Here is a 14,109-nt window from a genome sequence, read left to right as displayed (position 1 = left end):
GGGACGGGGCGATGGCAGAGGGGACGCGGCACAGGGAGGATGGCACAGGAGACGCCGCCGGGAATACCGAGCGGGGGACACGGCCGGGGGACACGTCCCGGAGCCCCCGGCCCGGGCAGCACCCGCCGCCGCCTGGGCGGGGCCGCACTCTAGACACGCCCCTTATGCTAATGAGCGCTGAATCACGCTCAGCGGGACCCGACCGCCGGGCAGGACTGAACCACCGGGGCGGAAGGGAGGGGAGGGCGAGTAGAGGGGAGCAGAGCGACGCTGCCGCCGCGGCCCAGCGACCCGGTCGCGACACGGGGCGCGGAGGAAGGAGCGGGCTCCGCTCGTTCTCGGGGGCGAGACCCGGCGTAGGAGCGGGGAATCGGGGGCGGGGGGAGGGAGAGGCGAGCGAGCGCCCCCCGGCCGCGCGCGCGTGGTGACGGCCGAGGGCGGGGCGGGCAGGCGGGGGCGGTGGGCGTGGATCACGTGACGGGGGGGCCGCCGCCATTTTGTTCTGCGGAGGCAGTATTTAGGGCGCAGCGCCCGGGCCGCCGCGCACTCCCGCCGGGACGGAGCTCCGGGCTGCCATCCCCCTCGCCCTCTCCCTCCCTCCCGCGGCCGGCCCCCTCCCTCGCGCTGCCCGCAGCCGGCCTCCGCCCCGTCTTCCCCCCCCCCTTCCCTCCCCGTCTCCGCCATTTTGTGACCGAGCGCTGCCTGCGGAGGACCGGCGCCGCGGCGGAGCCTCCCGCCTCCCCCCCGCCCTCTCGCTCTCCCGGTTCCAGCGGCGCCTCGCCCCGGCCCGGCCCGCGCAGCCATGTCCTCCAGCGCCAGCCCCGAGTACGCCTCTTTCTTCGCCGTGATGGGCGCCTCGGCTGCCATGGTCTTCAGCGGTGAGCACCCGTCCGGCCTCCCGGGGGGGGGTGTCGGGGCCTGGACCTGCCGGGAGGGGGGCGGGGGGAGCACGGTCTGGCTCGCCGCCGTAGCGCCGGGATGGCGGAGGTTGGGGGGGGGGGCACGCCTGTCCCCGTTGTCCCCCTCCCTTGGCGGGGCGGGATCCCCGGTGTTGGGCCTGGCGCCCGCCTGGACGGGGCGTCCTCCCGGCCTGGCCGCGGGGGGCAGAGGTGGCCCCGGGCCTGGGACACCCCCCCACCCCCTCCCCCTTCCCCCCAGCTTCATCCGGGCTACCGGGGCGCGGCGGGGGGGGGGGGGTCTGCGCGAGTGACGTCACCGCGGAGCGTGCCGCCGCCGGCGGAGCCCCCGCTCCCACGTGACTGCGGCGGCGCCGCCGCCCGGCCCGGCCCCGCGGGGGCGGCGGTGCCCCCCCCCCTCCGCGCCCTGCCGTGGGGAGCCCGTTCCCCGCGGGGATCGGGTGCGGGGGCCAGACCCCCGGTTAGTCACGCGTCTGGGCTGACCTGCCGGTGCGGGGGAGTGGGTTTTACCAGCCAGAAAGCCGGTGTCGCGGCAGGCCCGAGTCCCGGCTGTACTAACGTGCGCCTCGGCGTGTGCTGCGGGAAGGTCTCCTGCCTGCCGCCGCGCCGGGCTGCCCCCGGGGCTCCCTTGGGTGGTAAGTCTGCCCTGGGCTTCCATGGGAGTCAGGGCCCTCCCGGCAGGGAGGGTTGGTCTGGCTCTCCTGGGGCTGGGTGCAGCACTTCTCCTGCTGTAAATAGGACAAAGTTGCTTTTTAAAACATTCCTTGGATAATGCAAGAGCAATTTTTAGTGGGATTGAAACCTAAATATGCAAGCACTTAAGGAGTGAAGTCAGCTTTAAAGATGTTAATGACATTAAAAGGAGCTGATGGGCTCCTGACCATCCCTTTAAAATGGAAGATGCATGAACCACTGAAAAAGGGAAGCTCCTCTGTAGTGGCCATCCATCTGCATCTTAAGTCATTGAGGCTCAGTGCAGAGTGAATTGGGTCATTCTGCGGTATCATTCTCCCTATTGAAGAACGTTTATCAAGAGAATCATAAATGCTGTCTTACACTGGAAAGACCATCATATGATGCCTTGTCTGTCTCTTGGAGACTGAGTAAACCTTCTGCAGAAAATGACCGCTCTTCCTGACTGAGCATTTACTGTTTCCTGATAGGTACAGATCTGCTGTTCTGTTTGGGATGTAACATGGGGAAGGCTTCAGCTAGCTTTTTCCAGATGCAAGCATTATGGTGACTAGGAATGCAAGAACTAGGAATCAGTCTGGTTTTCTCTTCTGAAGACTGAGCCAGTGTCTCCACCTATGTGAGCATACTGACTTGTCTTCATCTGCCACCTAATTTGGCTCCCAGTTGAGGAATCAAAACACTCAAATATTGAGTTGGCTGTAACTGGGGTTGCATATAGCTGTTCATGTGCTTGGAGTCTCATATTAAAATAGTCTCTGAGATGGTAGCTAGGTCTGCAAGGCAAATTTGTGGAAGCTGCTCTTGATTGATTAGTGTGGTAGATTAAACTGTGTAAGTAGCTAAGTAGGCAGTGGATTAAAACTAGTGTTTGAGAGGAAGCTGTCTAGCCATGCAGATGTTGGCACCATTAGCTGGTTTCACACCAGCCATGCTCATGGCTTTAATCTTTGCAAAAAAAAAAAAAGCCTGGCTGGCTGTGTTTAGTCTTGCTCAGTTAGTACCCAGTGGTGGGATGCAGATGTCCTGTGCTGAGGGCAATTAGTGGTCTGCCACCTCAGAGTTAAAACACTGTACTTTCACTTGACAGGTAAGGACTTTGCTGAAAACAGTATGGCTGGAATGCTGTAGGAGCCAATGTTTGGACTACTGACCCACCTGCCTCTTTGCTAGTGTAAATAATGGAGGAATAGACTAAGATGTAGTTACTTGTTGGAAAAAACAGTCAGCAGATCACTGCCTTTTGCAAAGCAGCAGTGATTTAAAGTCCTAAATACTGAACTTTCTTCCTGAGGAAGGAGTCACTGGATTCCTCTTGCAAAATTGAACTGGGAAGCAAAAGAACATGGTTGTATGGCCTTTTAGACACTGGGTATGTGATATGCAAGCTTGCTTCGGTGGAGACATCAATGAGGGATGCAAACTTGTGTCAGCGTTTTAACAGGAATTCAAAGTGTTGCTTGGTGTGTCTAAACTAGAAGTGAAGCATTTCCTAGAAGCTGTTTGATGGCATGGTACTGTGGGATTGCATATTAAAGGGGAATGTCTGAATTGGGTAATTCAAAGTGAGTGCTTAAGCTATATTGATGAAGGCTTGGTAACTAGCATTTTGCTGCTGGTACATGACTGGTCCTTCTTGCAGAATCTGTGTCAGATGGCCCTAATACCAGCAGGTCTGAGCCGTGAAGTTAGTCTCTTGCTAGGGCCTAAGTGCATGTGATGGCTTCAGCCACTGGCACAACAGCTTGTAGATACTGCTGATGCAGAATCATTTCATAGTTGTGAACATTAGTGAACTTTGTTCAGTGAAGCAACTTGGATTTTTAAGGCAATATGGCAGACACATCCATATAGGGGAAGCTAAAACTTGCAGTGTCATGTAGCTTTCCTAATAGTGATGTGACACTACAGCATGTTCTGATGTTAATTGAACATTAGTTGTTAAAAAACCCACCTTGATTTAGAAGTAAGGAGCTAAGTCTGTCTGGACAAGCAGTGTAAAACTATCTAAAATTGTCCTAGATCAGTGTTAATTAGTGTGGTGATCATGTCTGACTCATGGTGTATCTAAAGATCAGATTCTTGTGGAGCTTGTAGTCCTGAGACCTGTTTCTAGTAAACATGTTCAAGTTCTATACTGTCCAGGCTAGTTTGATGTGAAAACAAGCGACTTTATGCAGTATGGTTTGTTTGAACATTAACTGCTGATGGTAAATAGATAGCAGAGCTTGTTCTGGTCAGCTGGTACTGATGGCTGCTAGAAAGACTAAAGCAGGCTGCTGTGACCTTGGCTATCTTTGAGCCTGCTTCTTCATTTGCTGATTACAACTTGTTCTGATAGCTAAAGTTCCTTTATTTCCTATGTGTAAAATGTAGCTGGCTCAGTGTCAGGTGCTGTTGAGTGATCAAATTATTGCAGCTTTTCCATGTGACTTTGGCATGCCAAAATGGAAAAGCATGGTATTGAGCAAAGCTGTCTGATTCTGTGCTTGCTGATGCTCCATGTAGAAAAGCATGATGCCCCAGGCGCACCCCACTGTGGCCTCCATTACATGGTAAGGAGTTTTACTTAGACCTGTGCTCTGGATGGGCATTCAGTGCCTTCAGTACTGCTTCACTATCAAGCTTCTGGAAGACTGCTAATGAAGAGAACTCTAGCCAGCAGTGTTAACGTTAGTCCTGTATCTGTCTTCTCATTGCTGCAGAGCAAACAAAATAGTACTTCTTATTTTAAACTAGGGCTGCAGATATTGTAGCAGTTGGTTAGCTATTAAGGGACCTCCATAGTGAAATTGCTTGATGCAGCTGACAGCCCTGTGCAGTCCGATTCTAGAAGGCTTTGTGAATATAAACAGCTTGCAGCTTTGAAGTTGAATTACACCTGTGCTTCCTGAAATACTCTCTTGAGGGGTGGGGATGTGGTAGAGAGGAGAGCTGCTTGCTTCTCAGTAAGGAGCTGTAGACCCCATCCTAAGAGGAGCTTGCAGACTCATTAGCTGTAGCTTCCAGGTAAAAATGAAATGGCAGAAGAGTGCAGCTCAAGGTAGTCTTCTGTTCCAAATCATTAAAGAGTACTTCAAGGGCATCTTGGTATGAGCAGAAAAACTGAGTGGGTCAGATGTTTGAGCTACCAGACTGTCTACAGGAGAGACTAGTTTAAGCATTCATCCTTAACAGCAGGTAGATTAGTGGCCTATTAAGACATAAGTGTTGTAACAGAAGCAAGCCAGATAGGCAGTATTTCTACAGCTCAGTTAAATTAAGGGAAGACATCTCAACAAGGGTATCATTTCCACTCACTAAATTCTAGTCTTAGGATCATCTGAAAACCCAATCGAGCATCTGGATAAACTATTGGCTCTATAAAACTTGGCTCAAGCAGATAGGCTGCTGCTTGTACTATGGCTTCCAGGTGTACCTGGAACTGGAACTTCTGTCTTACTCTAAAGTCACTGTAGACTACAAAGTCTGTGTGTACTTTCCCTTTGATGGGAACATTCAGAGCAGCAGTGCAGATGAATGTCCCCTGTGTCAGGACCTCTTAGTCAACTTCCCTTTTCCCTTCCTAAAACTAGCCTCTTCCATCTGTCCAGGCAGCCTGGCTGATTTCAAGCAGCAGTTGCAAGCTGAAAAACTCTCCAGCCTGATCAGGTTGCTTGGTGATGCTTGAACCAATGGTTTCACAGAAGTGCATGCTTCCACCTGCTTGCTGTCCTCACCAAACAGCAAGGCATAACTTGCTGAACTTGCTTCCTTCCTTCCGACTGAATCTTGCCAGTGTGAGGCTTCAAGGCAGGCTGGTCTGGCCACTGCTGGATGCAGTCAGATGACCTTGACTTTCCTATGCTTCAGAAATGAGGCAGCTTAGCAGTGGATGCATGCTGGTGAGTGATGTAAGCTGCTGTTCGACAAACTAGATGAAAAGGGCTCCTGCTAACTGGTACAACAAGCTACTCTGCTAGTCAGTACCTGGATTACAGTGGCCTGCCCTGTCTGTGAAATGGGTCATCTTTAAGGTTGCAGGGTAGTTTGTATGATGATAAAGAAAGATAAATAACAAGTGACTGGACTTTGCTGCTTGCAGAAGAGCAAGCCTGTACTCTGTGGTGTAAAGTGTCAGCCTTACCACGCTTTTACAAAAAAATTGGCTTTGTGTGCTATGTCAGACAATCCAGAGTACCAATTGCAGCAGGCCCAGCTGTTTGACTGGTAGCTCATTTTTCCTTTGGACTGCTGCTAATGCTGCAGCTTCTTGAGGAGCTGGTAGACTTTTAAATTCTCAAATTTACTGAAGAGGAGTAAATGGCCTGCTAGCCTTGCAAGTTATTTTTGGTAATGCTGTAAGCTGGCAGTGCTAGGCTTGTTTGAAATCCTCACACCCTCTCATAACATCAGGGGAGAACAAAAAGCATGCTGTCCCTAATCCTGTAACAGGTGACTTACTAAAGATTTCCAAAGCCTACAACTTCCCGTAGGGTAATTTATCTGTTTACCCCTCCAGTTATGACTGGGGAACTGTCTATAGCCAGTCTTCAGTCAGCATGATCTGAATTTGCATAGGCTTCAGATACAGTTCTGCTAATGTGGCTGTCTCTTCTGCGGAGATGCAACTGGGCATAGCAACAGGGTTTTTCCAAGGCAGCCATGGAGTATCCATTACTGTAATCTGAGGTAGAGCTGTGTGTTAAATGTGGTGGTGTGGGAGGGACCTTAGAATACCAGTGGGAAGAAGCCTGTTTCTTTGAAAATGGCCAGGTTTCTGGCATGGCAAAGCAAGGACTGTACTTGACCTGGATATCATCTCTAACAGTTCTCCAACCATTTAAGAACAACCTGCTCAAGGATGAACAGGCATTGAGGTGAATTGATGCCTGTTGTCTGCTTCAAGGGAAGCCTACTGGCTGCAGAGGGCAGCCCATTTGATAATGGATTAATTATAGAAGACTCCAGATGTAAGTACTCATCCAGAATGCTCTTTCAGACTTGCTATGATAGTAACCCATGGTATCTTAATTGAAAGTTGACTTGTGTTACTAGCTCACTTCCTAATGCAGGGAAATTCTGCCTATTAGTGCTCTGGAAATCTCTGACGTTGGAGTGTGAAAATGTGCTTATCCGTGGTGGGACATGGGAGGAATCACTGGCTCTGAATGGACCAAATGCTTCTGGGGTGCCTGTGGCTGATTCTGAACCTCTGTGATCTTGGGCTGAGCATGTCTGAATGTATTGCAACTGCTGAAACTGCATCTATGCAAATGGTTCCCTGGTTTGAAGGCCCCTGGTAATATGGTCACTGTCCATAGGTGTATATGTCTGCAAAGCTTGGCAAAACTGATGCCAGGCTTTTGGCAATAGCCTCTTTCTATACTGAGGGAGTGTTGCATGAGGTGACTTGCAGCTAACTTAGCTGAAAGATTAATGTTCCTGGCGCATGACCTTACTGCGCACTGTAACTATAGCTACAAAAGTTTGGTCCTAATACTTAGACTAGCACTTGATCTAAACCATAGACTGCTCAAGTACTGTAGGTGGAAGTTAGAGGCAAAGCTCTGCTGAAAGTCCTGGCAGTGGCAAGACTACAGCTAGTGTTCAGTCCTTACTGAAGCTGTTGCCTATATGGCAAGTTACTTTCTAGTTCATACTTTCTTGGAGCTGCACAGCTACACTACCTCTACTTCCACTTTTGCTTAATAGAAAGTAACAGCTGTGGCAAGGTGCCAGGCAGCATATTCACAGCCTGGTGGGAGTGTGTTTTGCCCCCAGGAAGCAGTATTAAATCAACTCTGGCTTGTGAGTTCAAGGAGTTAGTATTTGGAAGTATTTAAAAACGAAGTTAATCTTTGAAACAGGCTTACTGGGAGTAGATGGTCTTGAATGATGTGTGTAGAGCAACTTCTCTGTATTACAACACCATTGAACTTAAAAATGGCACAGTTCCTGGTTATAGACCACAGTGGCTTTCTTCTGTGGTAAAGCTAGGTAGGCAAAGTGCTGGTTCTCTGGCTGCCAGGTAAATGTTTTGATAGCTCTGTTTGTATGCTTTAAAGGTTGTGTTGCAGCTTAATTGGTCTGTATGTTAGAGGTGATGGAGCTGTATGATCTGAAGCAAGTACATGGAGTCTTGGTGTGTAACAGTGGTACAGCTCTTGTTCCATTTTCACTGTCTTCCACCTAGATCTCTTTAAACCCTATTCACTGAGAAGATTTTGGAAAACATGTCCTTCCAACTCAGGGGTATTTAAATATAGCATGTGTGCTTCAGACTCACAACTGGCAAGAGGTACAAGTCAAGATGTGTGGGAGGATTGACCTAAGTGTTAGCCCATAACTGAATAGCTGTGCCATTAGATGGCTGTGTTGTGGTGGGAAGTGGCTGTCTTGCCTGGACTGTTAACATTGGGGTATTGTCAATGGTGCAAGGAGAACTCAGGCTAGTGAAGAGCAGTAAGACTAGCTGCCTTGTGAGGTATTGGAGGTGCGGTTGCAGGGGACTCCAGTGTAGGCCTGTTGATCAGGATGCTGATAAAGACTTCACTGGGAGCAGATGTGCCAAGCTCTGAAGCTGTATGTGTAGCACCTGTGACTGTCCACTGGTGGGAGTGCAACAGATCTTCAGTGCCATCTAAAAACTGCAATGTTGAAAACTAGCTGCCACAGAGTACATGTAGACTTTATTTGTTAATGTGTCCAGACCAAGTTCAAGGCATAAGCTCTTGCTTGTTGCCTAGAATTGGGATTTAACTGGAAATTGACAAACTTGTGCTGATTTGCTCCTCCCCAAAAGCTTAAGCAGGCTGGCTTTCTGTAAGTGGGATTACAAAATCAGCTTCTGTAATCCATTGCTGTTAATTGCAACACCCTTGAGTAACTTCGGACTTGGAGGAAGTAGTGACTGATCTAATTTTAAATAATTAACTTCCCTCATGAGCCTCTGTTTCTGGAGAGGTTTATAGAAGATTCTAGACAAGATAAGTGGTTTCTGCTAAATATGATAGCCAGTCTAGATAGCCTGAATCTTGGTTCCACTTATTTCCAGTTGTTAGAAGATGCTTCATCTAACAGAAAAGGTCCCTAATTCAAGTTAGTGATTTCTTTCAAGACTTCCTAGGGGCTAGACCCTCAAACAATACTATCATTGATATTGCTAGCTAAGTCTGTGTGCTAGTTTCCAGGCTCAGCTTGCATTTGTAGGTCAAACCTGTCATCTGCTCTTGGCTCAGCCTTCTTGCTAAGCTGGATTCTAGCTCTGAATTGCACTGAGCATCCCTTTACATCTGGCTCAGTGGCAGTCAAGGTTCAAGAGCTTTTTCCTAGTACAGAACCAATTTGTAGTTGATAATGAGGCTTTCTCTTCAAGTTTTTGTAACTACAACTGAACTTCCTTCTGATAGTGAGTCTTGTGTTAGTGCAGTGGTGCTATCTTTATTAATCTTAAGTTTCTTAGTGCAGAGCCAGGAGGATTACTGCTCAGTTCTTGACTGCTCAAAGATAGGCTTTATATAAATGCTGAGTGAGAAGCAGGAAAGCACATATCCGGAATCCTTTGACTACCTCCCAGCAACTCTTCTGGGCAAGGTGTACAGTCTCGTGCTTGGATCCTTGTGTAAGGCAGCTACAGATATCTGTGGAACCAGCAGCTCTCTCTCCCTTGTAGAAACCTTAGTTTTTAAGTGGGTGGAGCAAACTCAAATATTTAAGTCTCTGAACAGTACAAAGATTTGAAATCACCATGGTTTTAATGTTCTACAGTAGCCTTTCAGAGCAGGCATGAGCATTTTCATGCTAAATAGGGCTGTTACCTTTGAATATCAGCCTGATGGTGTCTAAAAAGGAGACTACCCTTCCACACACCTTGCAGTGCTGCTTCAAGGACTTAGTCCTGGATGGCTGCTGACCTGCATATCATCTCTTAGGTGATGGTGAGTGTTCAGAGTTAAGGAGACCCTAGAGTACTCCAGAGCAAGGTTGGAAGGAAAGGGGTCTTTCCAAGTAATTCAGAATCAAAGAATGAGGTATTTGTGGAAGCTTTTGTGAGACTAATACGAAGTGTTCAAGGCAGCAGTTACTTTTTGGGGTAGTGCTTTGGGACTCTTCTGGCAGCTCTCAGTTGGAAGTGATAAAACCATGTCCTGCTTTGAAAACTAAGCTTTGGATTCCTGTGTTGGTCTCTGCATGCTCAAGTGTTTAGACAGGTGATCAGCAAACCTTAGGGGTAAGGTGGTTGTGGTCCTCCATAACCTAGAAGCCATACTCTACTCTGTGGTTCCAGTGGTTGGATTAACATGTGTTGGGACCTGAATCCTTCACAGGTGGGGTTATTGACACATGAAGAGGGTGTCCTTTCTCCAAGGAACTAACTGCAGCAATAATATGTGAGTTTGTTGCTATCTCAGTATGTGTCTGATGAAGCTGAAATGGCATGTTTAACTCCAGGCCAAAGTATAGGCAGATAATAGGTTTTGTGGAAGATGAGGTGCCATGAAGGAGACTTGTTAAACATTGGGTGCATCTGAGAACTCAGCCCAAGTGGCTCAAAGTTCAGTGATTGTAAAACCTGGCTTTCAGCTGGGTTACACCCTGCTGTGGTAGAAGGATGTGCTTTGCTGTGTTCCTGGGCAGTTCAGCTGAGTAGATCCTTGCAGTGTGAGCTCTGTGAGGGCACAGACTCTGAAGTAATGAGTTAAGATTTGGACCTTGGGTTTTAGTTCCTAAATAGGGAATGAGTGTCAGCTAGGGAGTATACCCTGCTGTGAAGCTAGCTTGGAGAGGGCATGCTGTTATCAGTACTGTTTGAACAGGACCTTTTTATTGGTCCAGCTTTGGTCTAGGACTCTGAATAGGTCACTTCCTCATCCTTTTGGGGAATATCCCTGGCTGACAAACCAAGTAGTCAAGTGACCATGTTAGTTTTCAACAATTCTTCCTTGTGCTGACTCAACTGTTCTAATACAATCTCCTTCACTAGGCTGCAGTATTTGGGGATGTGTCTAATGCATTTTTTTCTCTTTCAGCCTTGGGAGCTGCATATGGAACAGCAAAGAGTGGCACGGGTATTGCAGCCATGTCTGTCATGAGGCCTGAGCTCATCATGAAGTCAATCATCCCTGTTGTCATGGCGGGTATTATAGCTATCTATGGCCTCGTAGTGGCAGTCCTTATTGCCAATGCCCTCTCACCTTCTATCACACTATTCAAGTAAGTTACTGCATCTGTCAGTTTTGTTTAAGTTTGACCTGTCACTATTTTGATGCTGCTGAGTGGGTGGGTTTTGCTCAAGACTCCAGGAAGGACTGTCAATGCTAAATGCTCCTAACTTAGGCTTAGCAGTATGGACTGGATTTCAGCTGTTCTACTTGATGTCTTAGCCTCAGTGGTAGTGCTGCCTGATTAGTTTGCTGTATTAGCTAACAGATCAGACATCCCACTAGTAGAGATAATGCAGTGGTTTATGGCTTGAAAGAAACAGTGTACAGGCAGTACTGGGATAAGAGGCTAAGCTTGTTTCATGGTGCCAGATTTTAGACCTGGAATACACAGGTCTTTCCAAGACTCTCTAATCAGACTGTCTAAATAGTTCTTCTGTTGCCTGGGAGATGCAAGTGAATAATTAATACTGCTTGCTGCTTTATGTGCTGGTAAATCAATCCTCAAGCTATACATCAGGCCTCTACATCAGCTACAGTCTGAAACTTAATCTACTTGACTTTTGAGAATAGCTGGGACTGGCTTGGAGACCTCTCAGAATAAAACAATGCTTCTGAGGTCTAAAGTAGATATCTGTGTCACTGTACAAGCTATAGCTGATGAGCAGTGTGCTTGGCCTAATAAGCCGTGATCTAAGACACACAGGTACAAATGCTCCTTTGCAGTTACCAGGTGGCCAGATTCTGATAGGCACTGCTCCTCAGGTGCCCCTGCCTGGAAAACCAGACTGTTCCTGTCTAACTCTTGCAGTGCGAGAGACCTAATAATCACCTGGATGTGCTGTAGCTGCATAATAAGTTTACTAAAGGTGGGAGACAAAAGCAGCTACTAACAGGCTACACAGCAGTGGGACAGGCATTACTGCAAGTGCTAGCCCACATGGCTGGAGTAAATACTGCTCTGGCAGCATGCTAAACCTGCAGCTGACTGAAGTGGCTACAGACAGGCTGGGTGGCCATGTGAACTTGCAGGCCTAGTAGCTTAGCTTAGTGTATGAGCCATGCCTTAGTATCAGCTAAAGATCTTGCGTAGCTGCCTGTTTTTAAGTATCAGATCTAGGAGTCTCAGGAAGCATCTGCTTTGTGAGGAATACTGTGCTTGCTTAAAGAGTATAGAAGCTCTTTCTGCAGGAAAAAGGTTCCCTTTAAATGTTTATATGTTAATTCTTACTTGCCTCAGGGAGAGGAAAAAAAGGCTAGCCTGAAGTTGAACGGTTGGGTATCCTGTTACTTGCCACTGAAACTCTTTTCATATCTGTCCTACAGGAGCTTTCTTCAGCTGGGTGCTGGCTTGAGTGTGGGCCTCAGTGGTCTGGCTGCTGGCTTTGCCATTGGTATTGTGGGTGATGCAGGTGTACGGGGAACAGCACAGCAGCCCAGGTTATTTGTGGGCATGATCCTGATCTTGATCTTCGCTGAAGTCTTGGGTCTCTATGGCCTCATTGTTGCCCTTATCCTCTCCACAAAGTAAACACTGCGGTATGATGTAAAGAGATGTAACAAATCCACGTTTAAAAAAAAAAGCTCCAGAACGAAAATGGTCTCTCCAATGTGTACAGTTGTCCCAATTTGGTAGTTGATCTCTTGTAAATGCGCAATGTATGTTAGTGACTTGTCTGTCCTGTGTGTACTTCAATATTAAATTGGATGGGCTGCTCCAAGCCTGCTGCATGGCTTGGGGTGGCCTGTGTGCAATTTTCCACCCATTGCTGTTAGTACTTTATGTATAAATATGAACTAGAAATGTAATTTTTTCTCTTCACTGGATGTTTATTTATAAAAGACTTGACATGTTCATACATCTATGGAGCAAGGATTTTCAATTTCCCATGCTATATATATTAATCTTATATATAGGTAGATTACACTGTGGGGTCAATTGTAAGTGCAGAGAATTCCTTGGATGTAACTTTGATTCTAAAGATTGCTGTAGTGTCCTGGTATTGGAGTATGAGAATTTTGTGTTTTATTACAGCAATTGTCCGAAACACTCCTGTGTTTCAGTAGTAACCGCGTATGCTCCGGCATCAGAGTCGTGCACCCAGTGTTGGGTTACAAACTTATACCATGTTTCCGAATAAAACTTCCTCACTACATTGCTGTAATGAGTCCTCTGCCTCTGATTTCATGCTTTTGCTTCTCTAGGAAGAGGAGGGCTTCCTTTGGGGGGAGGCAGGTTCTTGATGTGACTGAGCACCATGCAGAAGTGATGCTGTCATCACTGCTAAAACATTCCCTCTTTCTCCTGGGCAAGTAGCAATGCTGTTTCCAACTGCTGTGCATGGGTAGTACTTGTGGTGAGCAGGAATGCAAAGCTGTTGCAGTGCTATGCTCACCCTGATCAAGCAGCACATACTTGCTCTGGCACATGGTAATGACATGTAATAGGCTGTGCAGCATGGCCTGAGCAGACAGGGTCAGGGAGCAAGGGTGCAGGCTTCAGCATGTGACAAGGAATAGGAGCTGCTGAAGAGCCTTTAGGGAGCTTGTCTTTGTGATGGCTGTGCAGAAACTTGGCTGGTTGGAAAGCTGTGCTGTTAGCAGCAATTGCCTCTAAAGTACCTGAACAATAGTCTCATCAACAGAATGGGTTCATTCAAGAACTTGTATTTTTTTAACTTGTAAATCAGGAGCACTTGATCTGAAAAGCTGTGCTTTTGCAGCTAGTGACTGCTGTAGCAACCTTTTCTTGTCCTGAGGATTTGAGTGTTGCAAAGCAATTCTGAAGCTCATATGGGAAATAGATATTGGACCCTTGTGAATGTAGGGCTTGTTCCAATTGCCTTTGGGAAGTACATCACCTTAATCTTAGTTGTATAGTTTGGAGGACAGGTTGAGCTTTTTCCCTTGTTCCAGATATACCTAGTACTAGTGGTGCCTTGGTGATCAAACTAAGCTGGGTGATCTGCCAGAACGTCTTCTGTCGGTCTGGTTGGGAAGGGAGCTGTGGTGGTGTACCTTGTGTATACCTGTGTAGCAAACAAGTCTGGTGTAAGTACCATGAAGAGCTATGCCCAGCGCATGAGGAATCCACTAAAGCTGTGTCTGGAGCTTCTGACCTGGTTCTTCCCCAGCCCAGGCCTGGTAGCACTTTGTGCATCTTCTGGGTAGCTGGTCTCCAAACTGGGGACCATTCCAGAGACTTCAGCTATGGGCCAATCATTCTGCTAGTATGGATTTTCACAGACTTTTGTGAAGGTGTAGTTTTAACAATTGTTGATAAATATTAACAAATTAATTGGTTTATTCTCTTTGCTAAAAAGCTGATCTGTCTGCATTATTTAATAGCCTGTCAG

The 14,109-nt window shown here is 47.6% G+C and overlaps 1 protein-coding gene across 1 annotated transcript; it reads left to right on the top strand.

Annotated features, from left to right (window-relative positions):
- Window positions 1–487: 487 nt before the first annotated feature.
- On the top strand, window positions 488–12,918 carry ATP6V0C (ATPase H+ transporting V0 subunit c). Its single transcript, XM_069809557.1, has 3 exons — window positions 488–878; window positions 10,622–10,805; window positions 12,080–12,918. The coding sequence occupies exons 1-3, from the start codon at window positions 803–805 to the stop codon at window positions 12,282–12,284; spliced, it is 465 nt and encodes a 154-aa protein (XP_069665658.1). The 5' UTR covers window positions 488–802; the 3' UTR covers window positions 12,285–12,918.
- The last annotated feature ends 1,191 nt before the right edge of the window (window positions 12,919–14,109 follow it).

The sequence above is a fragment of the Haliaeetus albicilla genome, chromosome 22 (assembly GCF_947461875.1).
Source record: "Haliaeetus albicilla chromosome 22, bHalAlb1.1, whole genome shotgun sequence".
In the NCBI taxonomy this organism is placed as follows: Eukaryota; Metazoa; Chordata; class Aves; order Accipitriformes; family Accipitridae; genus Haliaeetus; species Haliaeetus albicilla.
Note: the sequence above shows the minus strand (reverse complement) of the source record. Positions and strands in the feature narration are given on the sequence as shown.

Bases quoted from the DNA above. Each gene is read 5' to 3' on its own strand.
- ATP6V0C (XM_069809557.1), top strand. From the start codon at position 803: ATGTCCTCCAGCGCCAGCCCCGAGTACGCCTCTTTCTTCGCCGTGATG. The intron at 879-10,621 runs GTGAGCACCCGT...TTTCTCTTTCAG, and splicing joins GGCTGCCATGGTCTTCAGCG to CCTTGGGAGCTGCATATGGA. The intron at 10,806-12,079 runs GTAAGTTACTGC...TCTGTCCTACAG, and splicing joins CCTTCTATCACACTATTCAA to GAGCTTTCTTCAGCTGGGTG.